The sequence below is a fragment of the Echinops telfairi genome, unplaced genomic scaffold (assembly GCF_000313985.2).
Source record: "Echinops telfairi isolate 266 unplaced genomic scaffold, ASM31398v2 ScPeMD7_7410;HRSCAF=8448, whole genome shotgun sequence".
In the NCBI taxonomy this organism is placed as follows: Eukaryota; Metazoa; Chordata; class Mammalia; order Afrosoricida; family Tenrecidae; genus Echinops; species Echinops telfairi.
This window is the reverse complement of record NW_022111310.1, coordinates 23,454,688-23,474,915: the sequence shown is the minus strand read 5'-3', so window position 1 is coordinate 23,474,915 and position 20,228 is coordinate 23,454,688. Positions and strand designations below refer to the sequence as shown.

Below are 20,228 nucleotides of genomic sequence, written 5' to 3'. Positions count from 1 at the left end.
CTCCTCCTTCAACTAGTCTTTGAGTTGAGTTTTGACTTTTGCTGTTTAAGCACATGCTAATGGATTTGTATTCCTGCAGGTACTACCCCCACTGAGAGGTGGCATGACTGCTAACCAGCAGCTGCCAAAATAATAGCAGGAAGGTGCTAGGCTTTTGGTATAATTAAGGGGTAAATTTACCCCATTTGGCTTAGGGACAATCCTAACCTTAAAATATAAACAGTTATTTGAAGGCACAAAAGTGACCCTCAAGTTCAAAGATAATGATAGAGACACATTCATTAAGCCTTGAACAGGGCAAAGATGAGGACAAATCATCTGGATTGGCAAAAGCCATCATGGTGTCCAAAGATTCACAGAAACATGACCACTTACCACAGGATATGGAGAACAAAGGACACAGTCACAAAATCCTGATTGGTGGCAAACCAGTCCATCACAGTTGCAGGTGGGATAGCAGAGACCATGATTGGGACAGGTACACTGAAGAAAAGCATACAAGATTGGTTCAGAGCCCTCCAGGCAAGGCAGTCTGAGTATGGCTCTGGGCTACGAGGCCCTCATTTCTATTAAATGGATCCTGACTCAGAGCAACCCAATAGGCCAGGCTGCTCCCATGAGTTTCTCCGACTAACTTTTTTTTGTTGTTTAATAATTTTATTGGGGGCTCATACAATTCTTATCATGATCTGTACATCTATCCATGGTGTCAAGCACTTACAAGACTGGAAAACTTCATCTTTCTCCCGAAGTGTGGCTGGTGGTTTTGAACTGTTGAGCCGGAGGCTAGCAGCCAAACTCACTACAGCACTAAGGCTCTTTCTTTGGATTCTAGTAAGCCAACGTCCATCAAAGCACATGTCAGCCAGATCCTAGGGGCTAGACTGCACCTCCCCACGCTAGCTAGGAGAGGGGTGGTAGCAATCTACTTTTGAACACACAATGCCTGAAGGCAAAGTCTCTTCATATTGCAAGATTAATGGTCTGAAAGAAATCAATGACCGCTCAACCAATGGAGAGTTGAAAATGGATTTCGAGCTTTCACCATAAACCCTAACCTCCTGAAACCCTAATGTTCAGAATTTAAGCTCTGATACCCTATTACCATGAGAAACACCTTATAGACAGTGTTTGTTTGTTTTTTTTAAAGTTATTTGAAAGGGCTTTCCCAGGGATGATCTTATCTGATCATTGGAATAACCTATGGGATAGCTTACAATTAAGCTCCCCTATACAGATGAGAAGACTAAGGCTCAGAAAATGCAACTGAATTGCCTAAGATTATGAAATAGTCTTCCTAAGCTGCCCTTCCACACTCAGCCTTTTTGAAAAGCAGTGTTTACATTGACATTTATATTGAATCTTCAGTCCTTCATCCTTTAATGCATCCAACAGATAGTGAGTGAATGCCACAGGTGCACCAGGAATTATGTAGGATGGTGGAGAGGCAAAGAGGGGGCTGTGAGGGCCCTGTGTGGTGCAAGTGATTTGCACGCAACAGCTAATGTAAAGGTGGGCAGTGCAAACACTCCTGGAAGTACTGCTGGAGAAAAGGCTCAGTGATCTGCTTCCTTTAAGATTCCAGCCAGGAAGACCTTAAGGAGCAGTTCTGTTCTCCAACACATGGGGTCATCAAGTTAGCAATGACAATGGGTTTGACTGGCGACCCAAACAAGGAGTGGCCCTTTACACAAAGTGCTTGGGATGGAGCCGATAAAATGAAAGTTGTACTAGACTAATTTTGCCCAATGCTTTCGGGCCTTGGGGATTTGAGGTTCAGAGAAGTTAAGTGCCCTAAAATAAAACTATGGAGCCATCTGTTGCTGGAAGGGAACTGAGAGGCCGTCTACCAGCTCACTCTCATGTTATTATGGACTGAAATGTGGCAGGGTGGGGAAGTGTCTTGGCCAAAGTATGAGGTTTCTGTTGTGGAGTATGTAACACATTGCTACAAACGTAGAGGCATAAAACAACATACATTTCTTAGCTCACGGTCACCAGGGATCTGTCTTGGCATAGCATGGCATAGAGAGAACCTCTGCTCCCGTCTCCCAGGCTAAAATAAGGTATCAGCCGGATCGGACTCTCAGGTAGAAACTCTGGAGAAGAACCGGCTCCCAAGCTCACTGAGGTTGTTGGAAAACTCACTTCCGGTGGTTGCAAGATTGAGGTTCCTATGCCCTTGCTAATTGCTGGAAGGGAGTCAGTCTTAGCTCAGAGAGGCCCTTCTCAGGTCCTGACTCCTGGCAGCCCCTTCTATCTTCTCACCCCTGGGATCTTGATGACTAATTCTGCCAATAGGAAGAGCTGGCTGATTTTAGAAGGGCCCATATGGTTTGACTGGCTCCATCCAGATAGTATCTTGATTTTTAAGTCACCTGTGCCATGTAAAAGAAGCCCTGATGGTCCTGTGGATTAGTCATTGGACTGCTAACCGAAGGTTGGTAGTTCAAACCCACCAGCTGCTTCTCAGGATAAAAGATGACGCTATCTACCCTCTTAAAGATTCAGTCTTTGAAAGCCTTGCGAGCGGTTCTGGCCTGACCCCTAGTGCCACTGTGAAATGAAATCGACCTCATGGCAGTGTGCGGCTTACAAAGAATAGTCATGGGAACCCATAGTTCCGGGCCGTAGAGGTGAAGACCATACTTTGTAGGGGGACATTTTGAGAATTCTGATTAGCGCAGGAGCATAGTTTGGTGACATAGCTTGGTGGTGAAAAAAATGAGGAGGAGATATCCTAAATTATCTTTAAGGTCCATAAACTATCTTGTTCTGAATCTAAGGGTGTGTATGTACCAAACGGAATCACACATTTGGCCACAAACACTAAGTGTTATGTTCTTGATAAGGAATTTGCATAGGCTCTGGTGGGGCAATTCTTCTGCTCCATATGGAGGGAGCAGGCAGCTGGGCTGGACTCGGCTGGGCTGGAGAGTCCAAGAAGGCTTCAAGGTAGCTTCATGGGGGTGGCCAGATGACTGGACTCTCCATGTCCTCTTTTATGATAGATTAGATTTCTTATAATGTGGTCAGATCAGTTCCCCAAGGGACAATTTTCCAACACAGAAAGGATAAGCAGGTAGGTCCGTAAATGACATAAATCACTCCCGCCTTGTTATATTGGATAGAGCCTGGTGGCAGAGTGGTTACGTATTGGGCTGTGATTTGAGTGGTCAACTGTTCAAAAGCACCGGCAGCTCCACGGAAGAAAGTTTAGACTTTCTACTCCGGCAAAGATTAACCGTCTCGGAAACCCACAGGGAGTCACCATGAGCCAGCATTGACTCCAGGGCAGTAAGTGAGTTCTTGTTTCCTTGGTCAACGCTGCCATAGAACCCAACTATTTTCAGGAGGAGGGCACAGTGAGCTCTTAGCTCAAAAAATCTGTGGCCACCAGCCATACCTGGTTGGGTTTCGGTTTTTTGTTTTCCCATTGTATCCCATTTTCGCACGATTCTTGGGAGTCCTTGTGTAGGACTTTTATAATGCAGAAGTAACTTTTAGAACCTTGTAAATCAGGATCTCTTTTAGCAGATTTATCTGAATATTTAGCTCCTTTAGTGCTAGCTTCTTCCCGAGTGTATCTATTTTTTGGAGCAGTAGAATCAGAGGAATTGGTTAGCGGTGGGAGGAGGGGGATATTCCAGAGACTACTCTTATTTTATTACTTAGCAGGTATGTGTGCAGTGGGGCTCCTGGCGATGCAGCAGCTAAGGCACATGGCTGCTGACCTGTAAGTCAGCAGTTTAGACCCATCAGCTCTTCACCAGGAGAAAGATGGCAGTCAGCTTTCACAATGATTTACAGCTTTAGAAACTGTCTGCCATTCTTCTCTGTGCTAGAGGGTCACAGGCAGTTGGAGTGAGAGGGGTTTGGTTCATGTGTGTAATCAGAATGAGAAGGAAGGGCCAGTTGTACACAGAGAAGGGCACCCATTTCTGGTTCTGCACTTCTAGACCCTACTGAGTAACCTCATTCAAGTTGCTGAACCACTCTGGGTTGTTTTTTTTAAATGACCCATACTCCAACCTTGAGCAATTCTTTTTTATTTATGGGAAAAGAAAGCAAGCAGTGAGGCCAAACACTGTGCCAAGGCTGACCGAGGGTGCCTAGCCGGGGCGAGAGGCAGGGAGATGTTTATGGGCATCTGAGCTCCTCTCTGAACAAGGACATGTGGATTGGCTAAGCCATCGCTGCTCAACATAGCTCCATCCCCATCCAGGTTTGTCTTTCCGTCATTTGTAACAAGTGGGGCAGTTGACTCATTTTGGCTGAAGTAAGGCAGGAAAACAAGCATCTCTAGTCCCTTTTGTTGTTCTTCGTTTTCAGGTTGGTTTGTTTCTTTTCTCCCCCCTAGGGCTAGTAAATGGTTTCCTGTTCAGAATAGATTCTGGAAGCTCAGGGGATTGATTCAGAAATAGAACTCACTTCTTACAATATCTGTGGATGGTTCCTTTTTTATCCTCCTTCAGAGCTACCTCTCACCTCTCCTTCTCATCCCACCCTCCAAACAGGGCCAAACAGGACATGCATGTGAGTTCACACCCTAGAGATGAGTACAAGTTAATGGCACATAAGTCCAATGACTACTCTCCATATTTAGATTCTCAACCCAACTGTTAACTGATTGTGTGTGGGAGACCCAGAAGAAGTGAAGTGTCGAGAGTCTTAAAAAGCCAAGAAGAGAGACCAATAGTCAACTGACTTGGCAGCCTATACTTCATTCTTTCTTTGGCTGTTAAAATCTGTAATTACTGATTTCAAAGGCACCCTTTGCTGTGTGAGTCTGAGAGGAACACAATAGTGTGTTTTCATGAAAGCCAGTATGCACCTACTACGTGTTAGATGCTCGTATCTGAACCTTGAAACAACTGCACAAGGGCTGTGATATTCTTCCTTTCTGTGGATGAGAAACTGAAGCTTAGAAAGGACATGCAATTATTAGCTCAAGGTTAAACTGTGAATAGCAGATTTGTGATTCAATGCCCTATCTTTTTTAACTGCAAAGCCCACACCTCGCTCTTTCTTCACCAAGCATCATGGGGATTACAGCATTCATTATAATTGAGGAGGGTGAGGAACAAGTGAGAGTAGGATTTTAGGCTATAATCAACTGGGCTGTTCTAGTAAGCAAGAGGGTTATTTTTACTGCAACATTTGTAAAACATGGTTATCTCTCTCTCTTTCTCTCTATCTCAATAACAAGAATCCATAATGGTCAGCCATAACCCCTTTCACTGAAAACCTCTCAGAACCTTGCATATTCATTTCTACTTCTGAGGAGAAAGTGCAAAGTCAGCATTATCTTCCCCATTTGACAGATAAGAAACCCGAGGGTCAGAAAAGTCGAGTGATTTATCCAAGGATAAAGTAACAAGCAGATGGTAGAACAAGAGCAGTGTTAACTGGCTGCCAAGCCTGTGGTCATCCCCAACTCACTGTACAGATCATGGATCCAGATAGTTGTTACCCACACTTATTTGGCTTAATAACCCCTTTTCAGAAAAAGAGAAATTATTCCGTATCTCCCTGGCAATGAAAAATATACTACAGCCCATAATCCACACATGGTGTAGGTATCTTTTGGCAGCACCCTCTGGATCATTTCATCACCACCAGGGGACACTATGACCCACTTTGAGAAATACTGATGCTATTAGGGTTAAGGCATATTAGATTTGATGGCTGTTATTGGCTGCCTTTGAATTAGCCCCAGGAGTCATGGAGACCCCAAGCCCGAAGGAACAAAATACCGCCAGGTCCTGCACTATCCCCGTCATCAGTTGCTGGTTGAAGCCTTGTGGTCCATAGGGTCTTCATTGGTTGGTTTTGGCACACAGATCACCAGCCTTTCTTTGTAGTTCATCTTTTTGCACCAAACCAAAACTCATCGCAATCAAGTCAACGATGACGCAGAGTGATGTTCTAAGTCAGATGCCCCTGTGGGTTTCTGAGACTGTAACTCTTTAAGGAGGCAGGCAGGAGCAACTAGTGCTTTTGAACTGCTGACCTCACAGTTAGCAGCCCACCGAGCAACTCATTACCCCATCTTGTTAGGAACCTCCACTCTTATCTGTTCCGTATCATAGCAACAGGCAAGTCTCCACTTACAGATGGCTGGTGGCCCCCTTTGACTTCCTGGCCTTTTGCACTGTGAGTCCCCATTCTACAGCCTGGTGACCTCCCAGGAAGAAGGAACCACTCTTTCAGCCCTCCACCTTGGAGGGCTTTGCTGCTTTTGACTCTGGGCCAGCTCTTCAGAGCCTGCTGGCTTCTTCCTTCACTTACCTCGTACGTATCCAGCCCCTACAGCAAAATGCTGAGTTTGAATATGCAGCTGATGTTGCCTGTCACCTTCTTCTGCACATAGACTGTGTGATTGCCAAAATTGTTTCATAACCTCTGCAATTAAGCTCTTGACAACCGAATTTTAAAGACCCTATTAGAGTTTTGCCTTGCTGCTCTCCTCATTCTGTCTTCTACCCCCTCAGTGCTGGCCCCTAGGAATAAGACCTTCGGCGTTCACTCACCAACTTCTAAGGGGGACAGAGCTCTTCAGCATGGCCGGGGATCACACATTCTTCTGTGAACCATTCCTTCTTCATGGCTATGAGCCACCCAACCAGGCCCTGCAATCACGTGAAGAAGCCAGAGGAGAAGAGACAGCTTGTTATGTTTAAATGATGGGAATCCAAAGAGGAGGTTGATTAACGGCTGACCATTTATCTGAGCAAGATGGTGAACAGAGAATGGGTCTGATAGCTGCTTATAATTTGGACTAGCACATCCAACCACTGAGGTGTCTTTCAGTGGGGCCCCAACCATTCAGGCAACATGAACATTTTCATGTTTTATCAGCACCAGTGCTGGAAAACACACACACACACACACACACACACACACACACACACACACACCATATCTCCAAAGAGAAATAACAACAGTGCATCATGACAAAACTGTCATCCCAGCCTAGCCTATGGTCTATGGCATATACATTTTGTGGAGTCTCACTGAATTACTCAGGTGCCCATTATAATGTCAAAGAAACGACAAGGAAGAAGCAAGCACCATAAATAAAAGAGTAATTCAGAACTCCAATTTTAGTTTTTTTATTTTCATTTCCCCTTCACGTTTAAATAAACACTCCTGGTAGGCAAATGGGTGTTATAGATGATAGTTTTCTATTTTAGCCTACATCTACCCCCCACCCCACTCCTTGGCACTCAATTTGTATGATCTTCCCTAAAATGCCACTGGCCTGGCACTGCATGCCTGTCTTAGGCAAAACCTCCAATTAAAATCAGCAGGGAGTTCCCTTGAATTAGGAATCCCAGCCTGGGCTCCCCACCCTGGGTAGTTGTGAAAGGGAGCTATGCGCCTTTGAAAGCATTGATGGGTAGCTCTGGGTGGTGGAGCCTCTGTCCTCCAAATGACTAGCGACTCCATGCTGTGTCACTGGGAGAGCTGTCAGGTAGCCAGAACATCCTGGCTGAGCAAAAACAGAGCCAGGAGGGAGCTGTAAAGTTGTCTATGGCCCCAAGCCTGGTTTCTCTGGCAGCCTGGGTTTTAGAGGATAGGCAAGGTATAGCACAGTACTTGAAGAAGCACTGGTTCGGGATCTAGACAGCTTGGCCCTGCTGTACTAGTTCCATGCTGTGTGACCTTGGAAGAGTCACAGTCCCTCTCTGACCTTCAAAGGCTTTGTTGGAAGAATAGAAATCACAGGATAGTCCTAGCTCATGGATTGGTCCAGGACAATTGCTATGGTATGGAGGGGCACCATGGTGCTCTAGGGGCAGCACTAGACTAGTAACTCCATGATCAATGGTTCAAACCAACCCATACAGTTTTACAGACTTGGTAACTCAATATAGGGTCCCTACGACTTGAACTAGACTAATGGAAGGAGGTGTTGAGTTGGGTTGGCAGCGAAATGGTTAACAGTCAAAAAGCACTGATCCCTAACATCAGTTAAGGATCTCAGGTCCAGATCTGAGGAGGTATGCTTAACATTCCCAAGGCTTCTGCTTGAAGGGTCCTGCCTCTGCTGCTCCAACAGTTTCATCTGGAGCCATCATGGGGGTCTGCTAACCAGACTTCTGGATTTTCCATCTGGAATTACAAGTGCTGTCCCCCTTCCCCCTCTCCTCTTTCCTCATTCTTTTTCTCCTCTATCACCCCTCCCCACCCCCAGGCCCCATCAGAAGGAGTTGGAAATCCCATACAACAGAAAGATGCTGATTTGGGTATAAGGGAGTTCAGCTTTGGCTGCAAACAGTAGATGCCTTGGTCCTGGGGGAATAAGAAAAGCCTTTTAGAACACGGCCCTCACTGCCTGGCAGTGGGGCTGTGTCAGCCCTTTGTGAGCCCCTCCCCTCGAGAGCCAGCCTATTAAGCCAGCTCTTCTGTTACCAGGGTTGAGGCAGGCTGTCACCAGCTAGCCTGGAAGTGGTATTTATAGATTGCAGTCCCTCCTGCCCCTGGTCCCCAGCCTCGCCTGGTGCACTTGTCGGTGAGCCCCAATTATCTGTGAATGGAGGGAAAAGGAACCTGGCAGGTCCGGAGGAAGCACAGAATGTGATAATAGGCCCTTCACACGCTCAAACCTTCCTCTTTTTTTTTTTTTTTCCATTATTTCAATGTTTTTCTGCTCTTGTGGCGTGCATCCTTCTTTTTGCTTGCCTTAATGTTCTAATTCTCCATTATGGTGCACAGCAGAAAAGTGCACCGAAGCCAGGGGCAGGGAAGCTGGTCTTTGAGTGTGGATCTCTGACAAGAGAACTCGCTTCTCAAGGCCTCCTCACTGTCATCTGTAACACTCGTGTGTTTGTACAGACTGCTCCAGCAGGCGGTGTGAAGACCCTCCAGTGCTCACAATGGATGCCTGACATATATACAGGGGGTGGTCAGTAGTTTTGAGCCAACAATCCCCTTGGCTGGTTTAGGGCAGGGCTTTTGAACGGGTTCGGTCATGGCTAATGAAGTGAAATTGCGACTGACCCAAATCTTAAGAATGTAGGTAAAGTGGAATAATAACTGGTATGGGGGGAAATAGAAAAGATGGATTGGAGCTCTGGACTAGTTCAGTCAGGAGTGCCATTGTTGGAGACATCTTCCTGTTGGTTCTGACTCACAGTGGTGTGTAGCAGAATGAAATGCCGCCCCATTTTGCTCTATCCTCACACTCGCTTTTAAGATTGAGCCAATTGTTACAGCCGTGCTGCCATCCCAACTTGTGGAGGGTCTTCCTCTTTCTTTGATGCCCTTCTAATTTCCGAAGAATAATGTCCTCTCCTCAGACCAGTCTCTCCTGATAACATGTCCAAAGCCCACGAGGTGAATTCTTCCCCTCCTTGCCTTGAAGGATCATTGGGGTTGTGCATCTTCCAAGACAGATTTGTTTGTTCTTTTGGCAGTTCATGGTACTTTCAAAATTCTTCACCAGCGCCATAATGCAACGGCATTCATTCTTCCATGAGAGATTGGATCGGTGCCAGGACTGGGGAGGGCAGCCCACATTCAATGTGGCATGGATGGTCGGCTCTCGTCTTTGAACAGGCTCTGCTGTTTCTAACTCTGCTTGCTGCTCAAGAGATTTGGTTGCTCCACAGTCCTGGGGCTGCCCTTGTTTTCTAAAAGATTAAATATCTAGCCGGCTGTTGGCTCATAAGTTTTCCCGTTCTGCTTTCCATCTCCATTTACCAACATTTTACTGATTCTGGGCCAGTGTGGTGTTTCTTGGCCATAACTGAACAGGAAGAACCAGTTGGAAGAACTGCGCTGCCTGCAGCTCAGCCTGATTATCTGTGATGACTAATCAGGGCTGGAGATGGAAAAGGTGGAAGAGATGGATCTGCTGGAGGCTGATGCTCATTATGAGCAATGGTGGAGCCGTAGTGGCAGAGTGGGTTAGTGGTTGGGCTGCAGTGCCTTTTGAGGTCTGCAGTTCAGACCCACTAGCTGCTTCACCACAGCAAGAAGATGAGGCAATCTGCTACCTTGAAGATTTCCAGGCCTGGAAACCTTCAGAAGCAGTTCTGCTCTGTCCTATAGGGTAGTACTCAGTTGGGTTTGACTCTATGGGAGTGGATTTGGTATAGTTTCGTTTTGTTTGATTTTTTTAAAAAAATAAGAATGTGCTTGATTTTTTTTGTTCAGCTTTTACACCTCTCCTCCAAGTGAACTTTGGAAAAACAAAGCAAAGTTCACTAACCTTGGTGATCAGGACACCTGGTCACACAGGTCACCACCTCAGATTCAACGTCTGCCCCGTTAGGGCATCTTGCCCCTAAGTGACGCGGTGAGCATCTACGTCCTGTGTATCTGAGTGTTGACACATGCAGGCCTGCCTGGATTGCTCCATTTGCATCATGCTCTCTCTAGTTTCATCCTACTGCATTCCAGGTCCCGATGCCCTCTGACATTGCTCCTCATCTCCTCCCTCATCATCGCCTCTACCAACTCGTTTTCTCCTTTCTTATCACTCTTCCCCAGGCCCCACCCTTTCTCTCTATGTTTTCTCCCTCCTCTTTCCTGGCCCTGCACTCATTCCCTGCTCCCCAAAGCCTGCACACCACCCCCTTTCGGAGTCCTCTTGCTGCCCCATTAATGCCTCCATTGATGCAGCCCACAACCTCATGATTATTCTGAGGTCAGGAGATGCAGGTGCCATGCCTCTCACAAATGGGGCTCAGAGGGCCTCTGTCCCCAATCCCTCCTACTCGACAGGGCTGGAATCCTAATGTGTCCCCAGCCCCGTTGCTGGTGGCAGCATCACCAGGCACTGTCATCGTTTTCTTTCCCCCACTGACAATTCTGAGAGTTCAGCCACAATGACCCATTGATCGGAGGAGAGGGGGCTGCAGGCCTCACAAAGGGCCCCAATGATGAGACACGAGAAAGGGGGTGCTCTATGGGGTTAGAGAGTGCCTTGCAGATGGGAACAGAGGAACTCTAAATGGGGTATTGTCCTGTCACTTGGAGAGGGAGTGACAGGGGCAAGTGTGGGCCATTTAAAAGAGGCATTTTGAAATGACGCTCTCATCAGATGGAGCCGTGCAATCAGAGATGTGTGGAGGGCTCCGGCTGCTCACAAAAATATCAGATGACTCACACCCAATATTCAGTCAATGTTCTGGTCGGGGAGGTGGGAGCCACAGAGCTCATTGTGATTCCAGCTCCATCTCCTGAAGGCTGGGCTTGCTGCTGTTCTCCAGGCTGTAAGAGGATTGGGCTCACAAAGTAGACTGGGAGACCTAGACTTGTGTGGGCGGACGATCTCTAAAACCAATACTGCAGTCTCGGGGAAGAGGGAGAGTGGAGTTTTCCCTTAATGAAAAAATAGGAAGAAAAAATTATTAATTTTGACTGTGTATTCATTCAGCAAACATTCATTCATTTAGCAAACATTTAAAGAGCCAGCACTCTGGGCCAGGTGGAGGGAAAGTGGACTGGAAGCTCAGGGCTTCAATACAGTTCTTTGGGTATTACGAGGGAGCTTCTAGCGCCTGGAGATGTTGAAAGCAGAGCAGTTTCTAGGAGCAAGTGCATTAATTATTCCTCCATTTTCTCTCAGCTTATAAGCAATTAATTTAAAGAAAAGGATTCTGGGCAGCCATTTCAACAGTATCCATTTTCAAATGTCCTGTATAACAAAATGGTTTCCCCCAAATTCGGAGAGATTGCAAAATCCCCGAGAGTGTCTCTGTACCTTCAAAGGACTGACTTCTTCTCGGAGAAAAGAATACTTATTACTACATACTTAATAATTGCTCTACACCAGCCTCTGTGCTAAGCTCTTTAAATATGTTATCTCACTGAATCCTCTCACCAGCTGCATTGGATGGGCTTTATTATCCTCACTTTAGATATGAATACCAAGGCTGAGAGAGATGGAATGCCTTCTTGCTGGTAACAGAACTAAGCTTTGAATTCAGTGTCAGCTTGCACTAATGTCTGTGCTTTTCACATTAGGCTCTACCACCTACCCCTAAGCTCTTGGGCTCGGCAGCGGGGGCTCAGCAATGGAAAAGATAGAATAGATGAGTGACTAGTACATCATTCAATAGGCTGAACGATGCAAAAGGACTTCTATTATCAACTGAGTAAAATTGGGATCATGTTCCATGAGCCATCATCATCATCATTACCATTAACATCACCCTAGCACAGTGATGTCTTAAATATAAATACACACACACACACACACACACATATTCTTGAAGTATGCTTGACATTTGATGCATGACAATGAGCCAGGAGTCTTCTCTACTGACAAGCTGTCTGGTGTTGAGTTCATCATTTTACTTCTGCGCTTCAATTGCCACATCTATAAAATGGAGTTGATAGTCCTCTTACAGTAATGAGAATTGCTAACATTTATCAAACCCTTAATGCCTACCAAGTCTGCAGCTGAGCCTTTACATATAAAAAGGCATGTCATCCTCGCAACAGGCGTGTGTGGTTGATCGTGGATGGAACTGCCCAGCATCCCCTCTGCTCTTCTGTGGAGGAGGAAGGACACAAGCAATGTCAGACTGACCTCGAGCCCTGAGCTATTTTCAAAGGGTTGTTGTGAGGTCCGGGTGAGGAAACGGGCATGCATGTGCCCTCTGCAGGGAGAGAAGTGCTGGGCACATGTTGGATATTATTCACAGCACAGAAGATGGCCAACAGGTGACTTGTACCGAAATGAGGAAAGATGAGAGGCTTTTGTGCTGACTGCCTTACATTGTTTTACCTCATCTTCTGTTGCTTCTCATCCGACTGGGGATCTGTCTTCATTGGCATGCTTCAGTGATTGGAATCTGGGCACAGGTATGGGTATCTTGTATAGCCTTGAGAGTAGAAGGGAGAGGGGCCTAAAGACACATGTTGTAACAGGAATTCCTCTGAATGGAGAGTTTGGAGATCTGGGAAATGGGAGAAATACCAGCCGCCGACTTTGACAAGCCATTGTGAGGGTCCTATAGGATAATCAATATGGAAGCATTATCTAAACTCTATGGTATTATACAATGTAACCTGTTTCTACTGAAGTGCTTCAACATTACATAAGCTCATTGGAAGGATCTGTGCAGGAGGCTGAAACATCAGAAGTGGGTGGATTTCCATTGCTGACTTTCTGTACTTTGTGGTGATCGGACACAGGGATTTCCTGGTGCAAATTCCTTTGAGGCTAATGTGTAATAGTGTTTAAAGGGCCTCAAAGAACATTTATCCCCGCCTCCTTCCTGTACAAATGAAAAAATGCAATACAAGAAGGATAAAGTCCATGTGTTACATCTGGTTTCCGACATTAGAAACCAGTACTTCTTCAAATTCAAATCCAGCGCCTTTCCCTTTATAACTCTCCCCCATCCCTCTGTTTCCAATACCGATGTGCATTGTCAGTTGGATAATCCTTGCCCACAGCCTCCCCCCGAGTACCTAACATTCTCCGTTTTCCCTCTCTCCTCCAGAACAATCCAGCAGTGGCTTGCCAGGGTGCAGTCCCTTCTCTACTGCAACGAGAATGGGTTTTGGGGAACCTTCCTGGAGAGCCAGAGGAGCTGCGTCTGCCACGGCAGCACTACCTTGTGCCAGCGTCCCATCCCGTGCATCATCGGAGGGAACAACAGCTGCGCCATGTGCAGCCTGGCCAACATCTCTCTCTGCGGCTCCTGCAACAAGGGCTACAAGCTGTACCGCGGCCGCTGCGAACCGCAGAATGTGGACTCGGAGCGGAGCGAGCAGTTCATCAGCTTCGAGACCGACCTGGACTTCCAGGACTTGGAGCTCAAGTACCTGTTGCAGAAGATGGACTCGCGCCTTTATGTCCACACCACTTTCATCAGCAACGAAATCCGCCTCGATACCTTCTTTGACCCGCGGTGGCGCAAGCGCATGTCTCTCACTCTCAAGAGCAACAAGAACCGCATGGACTTCATCCACATGGTGATCGGCATGTCCATGCGTATCTGCCAGATGCGCAACAGCAGCCTGGACCCCATGTTCTTTGTCTATGTCAACCCCTTCAGCGGGAGCCACTCCGAGGGCTGGAACATGCCCTTTGGGGAATTTGGCTATCCGCGCTGGGAGAAGGTTCGTCTCCAGAACAGCCAGTGCTACAACTGGACTCTCTTGCTGGGCAATCGGTGGAAAACCTTCTTCGAGACGGTCCATATCTACCTACGTAGTCGGACTCGCCTACCGACCCTCCTGCGTAACGAGACTGGCCAGGGCCCAGTGGACCTGTCCGATCCCTCCAAGCGGCAGTTCTACATCAAGATCTCAGATGTGCAGGTGTTCGGGTACAGCCTGAGGTTCAACGCGGATCTCCTTCGCAGCGCGGTGCAGCAGGTCAACCAGTCCTACACACAAGGCGGCCAGTTCTATTCCTCTTCTTCAGTGATGCTCCTCTTGTTGGATATTCGGGACCGAATCAATCGCCTGGCCCCCCCTGTGGCCCCAGGGAAGCCCCAGCTGGACTTGTTCTCTTGTATGCTGAAACACCGCCTGAAACTGACCAACAGCGAGATCATCAGGGTGAACCACGCGTTGGACCTCTACAACACCGAGATCCTCAAACAGTTGGACCAGCTGACCGCCAAGCTCTGCTAACCTTGCCATTGACTTTCCCTTTGGGTGTGCAAACACAACGGAACTGAACAAAGCAAAACAAACAAATGAAAACCACAGAAATTTCTAAAGTGTAATTAATATTCAAAGAAAAGGAAGAAAACCTTCACGTGTTGGAAACGAAAACGTTCTAGCAACTGTATAAAACCGTTGGGCATGTTCGTTATTTCTATACTCTGTCATGAAGAAGGGTCTCAGCCTCTTGTGGAGCTTTGAGGGTATTGCTTCTTAGGCCTCAGGTGCTGTCTGGAGGGGGGGGAAAGGGGGAGAGCTTATGCAATGAATTGTAAAGATCTCTGCTGTGCAGGTGCTAAGATTAAAACCTAAAAGAAAGAGAGAGAGATGTAATGTACCACGGACACTGCCATTTTTCCTTGTGGGAGGAAATGGACGTAGATAAAGAAGATATTTCTTCGGTTAAGACTTCTTCCCTTTCTATGCTTCCTTCTTTTCGATTCCCTTTCCCACAGAATCCAGGGTCTGCCGCCAGTGCTCTCCCCCGTCTGAATAAGCTCGAGCAATGTCAAACCAGACAATAGGTAGGATTGGGCGGATGGGTGACAAACACACAACCCTAGGACCTTAACACGATAAGGAACCTTAGCTGTCAGCTCGACAAACTCCTCGATTTCCTCCAGTACAGGCCCCCCCCTCCCCCCCAGGAAAGCCATGCCTGTGATGACCCGCAGAGTTACTGCGAGGAGGGGACATTAGCCTCCCGATTCCTTCTCAGTCAGGCTGGTGCTTTGCCCTCCAACCAGCCCATCAAGGTAGGAAGTAATTTTCAGTCTCAGGTTGTTTTGATAGCTTCCCGTCTCCCCCACCTTCTTTCTTTTTGCTCCCGTAAAGCAAGGAACCCTTCCATTCAATTGTTTATCAAAAGAGATGGTATATGGTTTTGCAGAGATGCATCTACATTAAATATAAAATTCTACTTTGAATAAAATCAATGGCCAAAATAAAATAAAAATAGGATAGGCCCAAATGTTGTCTTGGTCTATCAGATGGACTCCCTCAACATTTAAAATAGGATTCCTTGGTTAACACAGAATACGCGTGTGTGCACACATTCCCACAACTACACGGACGTGGTCACTTCTTTGGCATCTATGGAAGGCGAGAAGTCGCTGTGTGGAACTTGAGGGTTCAGTTTGAAGGAGACGCTCAAGAAAGGAAAGTTATTCAAAGCACAGCTGTACAGGATTTGGGCAGATGTTATGCCTTCGTCTCTGAGAACTTTCTCTCTTTGCGAAGGTAGTACTTGCTAGAAGTGCTTCCTGACCATAAAATAAAATCTAGTGAATTTCTGCCAAATGCAAGTTTTCTTATCACCAACAGAAGGAAGCCAAGGCTGTTTGCTAAAGGCCCAGGCCTGGGGAGAAGAGGTGCATTAGCACTCTTTCCCGCGTTCCTCCCATTCTTCTTTCACTAAAGGATAGCAACGATGCTCATTCCACTTTGTGTTGTGAAACCCATCTCATTAGTAGGAAGCCCTGGCATAACTTGACCAGCTTTTGTGTACCATGAACTCACTGGTTCCACATGTGGAATCTTCACAGTATTGCTATCCTCAGTCCATCACTCCGACTTAGCTCAGAGGTCACCAGTATCTCTGATGGTATGCCATAAAGAGGATGTCATCCTTGATGCCATTCACCTGAAGGTGAAAGAGAGGACTTCTGAACAGAACCCAGAGAAACCACACGCACCGCTCTCCAGTCCCTGCTGTCATGGCAGCTCTATAGGGCAACATAGAACTGCCCCTGTGGTTTCCAAGACTGTCGCTTGTAATAGGAATAGAAGCCTCTTCTTTCTCCGGAGGAGGGACTGGTGATTCCCAAAGGCTGACCTTGTGAGGAGCAGCCCGATGTGTAACCCGTTATGCCACCAGGGCTCCTTCGTCACTGCCATCGAGTCCTTGCTGACTCACGGCAACCATACAGGACAGGGCACAACGGTCCCTATGGGTTTCGGAGATTGTCACTCTAGTAGAAAGTCTCATCTTTCTTCGTTGGAGTGATTGGCATTTTCCGGTCGCTGTTCTTAAGGCTAGCAGCTTAGTGTGTCATTGCCACACCAGCAGGGCTCCTCTATCTACGAAGTGAAGAATTATCCAGTGTCTGTAATGGTAAAAACCTCCACCCCACCCCAACCTCAGAATGTTAAATACCAAATTTGAAATTTTTGTATGAATTAGCACGTACAGTGAACCCTCGTTTATCGCGGTTAATCGGTTCTAGACCCTACCGTGATAAATGAAATTCCGTGAAGTAGGATTCCTTATTTGTAAATCAAATATTTTCGTGGTTAGAGCATAGAGGACATGAAAAAACACCCTTTAGTCACCATTACACTCGTATTACCCAATTTATTAAACGAAAAAGAGAAGATACAGTAAAACATTTTGGACGTTACAATTATCATTTATCATTTATTATATTATTTATGGCATCTAGTTTACAGTATTATGACTTGTCATGATGCGCTTTGCTTCCTTGTTGAAAGTGAAAGTAGCCGTAGCACGGATGTTTTTTTCCTCTTTACGGATGGAGCGAAGGGAAGACTCATTCAAGTCGAAATGGCGTGCAACCTCCACGATTTTCTTGCCATCTTTGATCATATCCAAAAGTTTTACCTTTTCCTGGATGGTGAGCATCTTCCTCTGGCGCTTATTTTTATTGTCAGAAGGCTTAGAAGAAGCAGCTCGTTTAGGAGCCATCATAGGGCTTAGATAAAATTTCTTAAAAATCGCAAACAATTACAGTACACTGTAGAAAAGCAAAAATGCATCTGATACGTAACTCCGATACGTAGCGATGCAGACAGAAGCGTGTACAGTATGAGCCAATCAGTGGTAGTAATGACAGAGCATGCGCTGTTACGCAAAAACCGCGATAGAGTGAAGCCGCGGAAGTCGAAGCGCGAAGTGGCAAGGGTTCACTGTATTTTGATACTAGCTTTAACATGTACTATGCACTTAACACTACATACGTCTGTAGGCCTCAGATTTGGGGACGATTCCATTTTCATCTGGGCTGGAAATTGTTCATACCACAGACCACATAATAGCTTAACTACAAAGCATAAGATTTTGCAAAGAGCAGTTAGATCATCAAATGTTTCTGGAACACCCACTACATGAAGGAAATATGTCAGAAATAAAAACATTTGCAAGGAAATGATCTATGCTTTTGATCCACTCACACCCTAATGAAACAACAAAGAAAACCAAATACAGTGTACCACGGTGAGGTCTGTCATGAACTCAGGAACACACAGAGAAGCCCTGAAGAACTCAGGAACACACAGAGAAGCCCTGAAGAGAAGCCCAGAAAAAATTAATTCTGTTGATGGATTTGGGAAAGAATTTATGGAAGGGGAAGGTTCATGCCGAGCCTTAAAAAGTAAATAGAATTCAGGCAAGGAGCAGATGATCCCAAAGCACAGTGTCTACAAAAATCGCAATGTGGTGAATCTGTATGAAGCTTGTGAAGGTCAGTTATAAAAAGAAGAAAAATATAATATTTTATATTTTTAATAATTTTATTGGGGGTCACACAGCTCCTGTCACAATACCAAGCACACTTGTGTACATTCGTCGCCACCATCATTTTCAGAACATTTTCTCCCCACCTGAGCCCTTTGTATCAGCTCCTCATTTTCCCCTCCCTCTGTCATGAACCCTTGATAATTTATAAACTATTACCATTTTTTAACATCTTACACCAACCGGTGTCTCCTTTCACTCAAGGAGGGGGGTTCTATCAGGCATCAAAGACCCAAAACAAAAAGATCATATCAATGTGAATGAGGGGGAGTGCAGAGTGGAGAGCCAAAGCCTGTGTGTAGACAATTGGACATCCCCTTACAGAGGGGTCACCAGGAATAGACAAGCCAGTCAGGGTACAGTATAGCACCGATGAAACATACAACTTTCCTCTAGTTCCTTGATGCTTCCTCCCCTCTCACTATCATGATCCCAATTCTACCTTACAAATCCAGCTAGAACAAAGCATGTACACTGGTAGAGCTGGAAACACAGAGAATCCAGGACAGATAAACCCCTGGGGACTAACAATGAGAGTAGCAATACCAGGAGAGTAAGGGGACGGTGGAAGGAGAAAGGGGGTACCGATTGCAATGAAAAAGGTAATATTTTATTTCAATTTTTATTTTTAAATTAGATTGAGGATTATATTTCAGGTCATCCACTTAGTATTCAATAGTTTAAACTACTAATCAGCCACCAGCCTCCCCCACTCCACACCACACTAGTTCCCCCACCACACACACTAGTAGTTTACACTTTCCCCAAGTTAACACCCATCACCAAGCTAGCCCACTGCTGTCAGAAGATAACCTTTTAGATGGTAACTCCACCAAAGGAGTAAAGATTTTGGCTCTCTCTGGGAAGTGGAAATACTCATGCATGATCTTTGTGAAATGAAGCATAGTTTTCAAGTTTGATTATTTTCTGGCTGCCTTTCTTCCTTTCCCCTTTCATCTGTTCCTTCCAAGCACTTTCAGAAACCCATAGTACAATAACACCTCATAATTGAGCAGCACTTTATGGATGGCAAGGTCATCTCATATGCACTTACTGCCTCTAACCCTTACCGTAATTAAATTAGAGCCTTCCACCTGAGCTTGCTCCCAGACTTCGCCAACTGTAGGTGTGAGGAAAAGGCCTCCTGCATTCACCTTGAAAGTACTAACTCAGTTACTTCATCCTGCAAAGAGCACACAGCAATGTTTAATGACTGGAAAGGTCAAGGAATAGAGAAATTTTCAAGGGGAGAGAAAGAGTCAGATTTCATAATATTTGTTCTAAGGTGAGGGGAAAACAGTTGGCTATTACGGATTTACACATCTTTGGATTTTCAAATGCCTCCCACTTGGGCCCTTTGAGCTAACAAGGTTCCCTTCCAGCTGTGAGGAAGAGAAGCCTGAAGCCTTTGAGTGAGATTTTAATTCAATTACTGTCTTACTGGTTTGACGCAGTAACCAAGGACCTATGGTGTCTGATTAATATGCTGATGCTAAGGCACAAGAGTGAACAGAATGCCCATTTGGATAAGGCCTGGCAGCAAAGCGTGGCATTGCTATGGAAACCAGAGAGGGCCATTAATTAACTATCAAATAAATCATTGGAAAATTCTGGACCTTGGCATAGCTGACCCCTTCACAAAGGAGGGCAAGAAGAGGATCATACTAACAGTAAGGCTCTCTTTGGTGATTAAAACCGTAATCATGCAGAAACTACATCTCATAAAATGGAAGCAAAGGGTAGGAAGTAAATAGGGAAAATTGAAGGAAAGAGGCTTAGGATTTTTCAAGTCCAAGAATGTGATTTTGAATATTGAGCAGCTGGTTGAGTTATTGAGGTTGATAAAGTTATCCCAGGCACAGACATGTTTCACTGTTCTCTGTTCTGCAGAACTAAGATGAGAAGAGTAACATGGACCTCAGATCAGGGGAGGGAGTCCAGAAAAAGAAAGAAAGAAAGGGAATTCAGAAAGGAGTCTTAAAAGATATAGATTTAAAATGAATACAGGAAAGGAGGAAAAAGAAGCACTGAAGTAGCAGAACATACAGATGCAATG

General features: G+C 45.8%; 1 protein-coding gene across 2 annotated transcripts in view; it reads left to right on the top strand.

The window, feature by feature from the left end:
- The window catches only part of BRINP1 (BMP/retinoic acid inducible neural specific 1), a 223,638-nt gene extending 208,587 nt beyond the window's left edge, over window positions 1-15,051 (top strand). For both annotated transcript variants that reach the window (XM_004712553.3, XM_045296663.1), the window contains exon 8: window positions 13,467-15,051. In XM_004712553.3, coding sequence (XP_004712610.1) covers window positions 13,467-14,607 — 1,141 coding nt within the window. In that variant the 3' untranslated portion in view covers window positions 14,608-15,051. The remainder of the gene's footprint in view (window positions 1-13,466) is intronic.
- The last annotated feature ends 5,177 nt before the right edge of the window (window positions 15,052-20,228 follow it).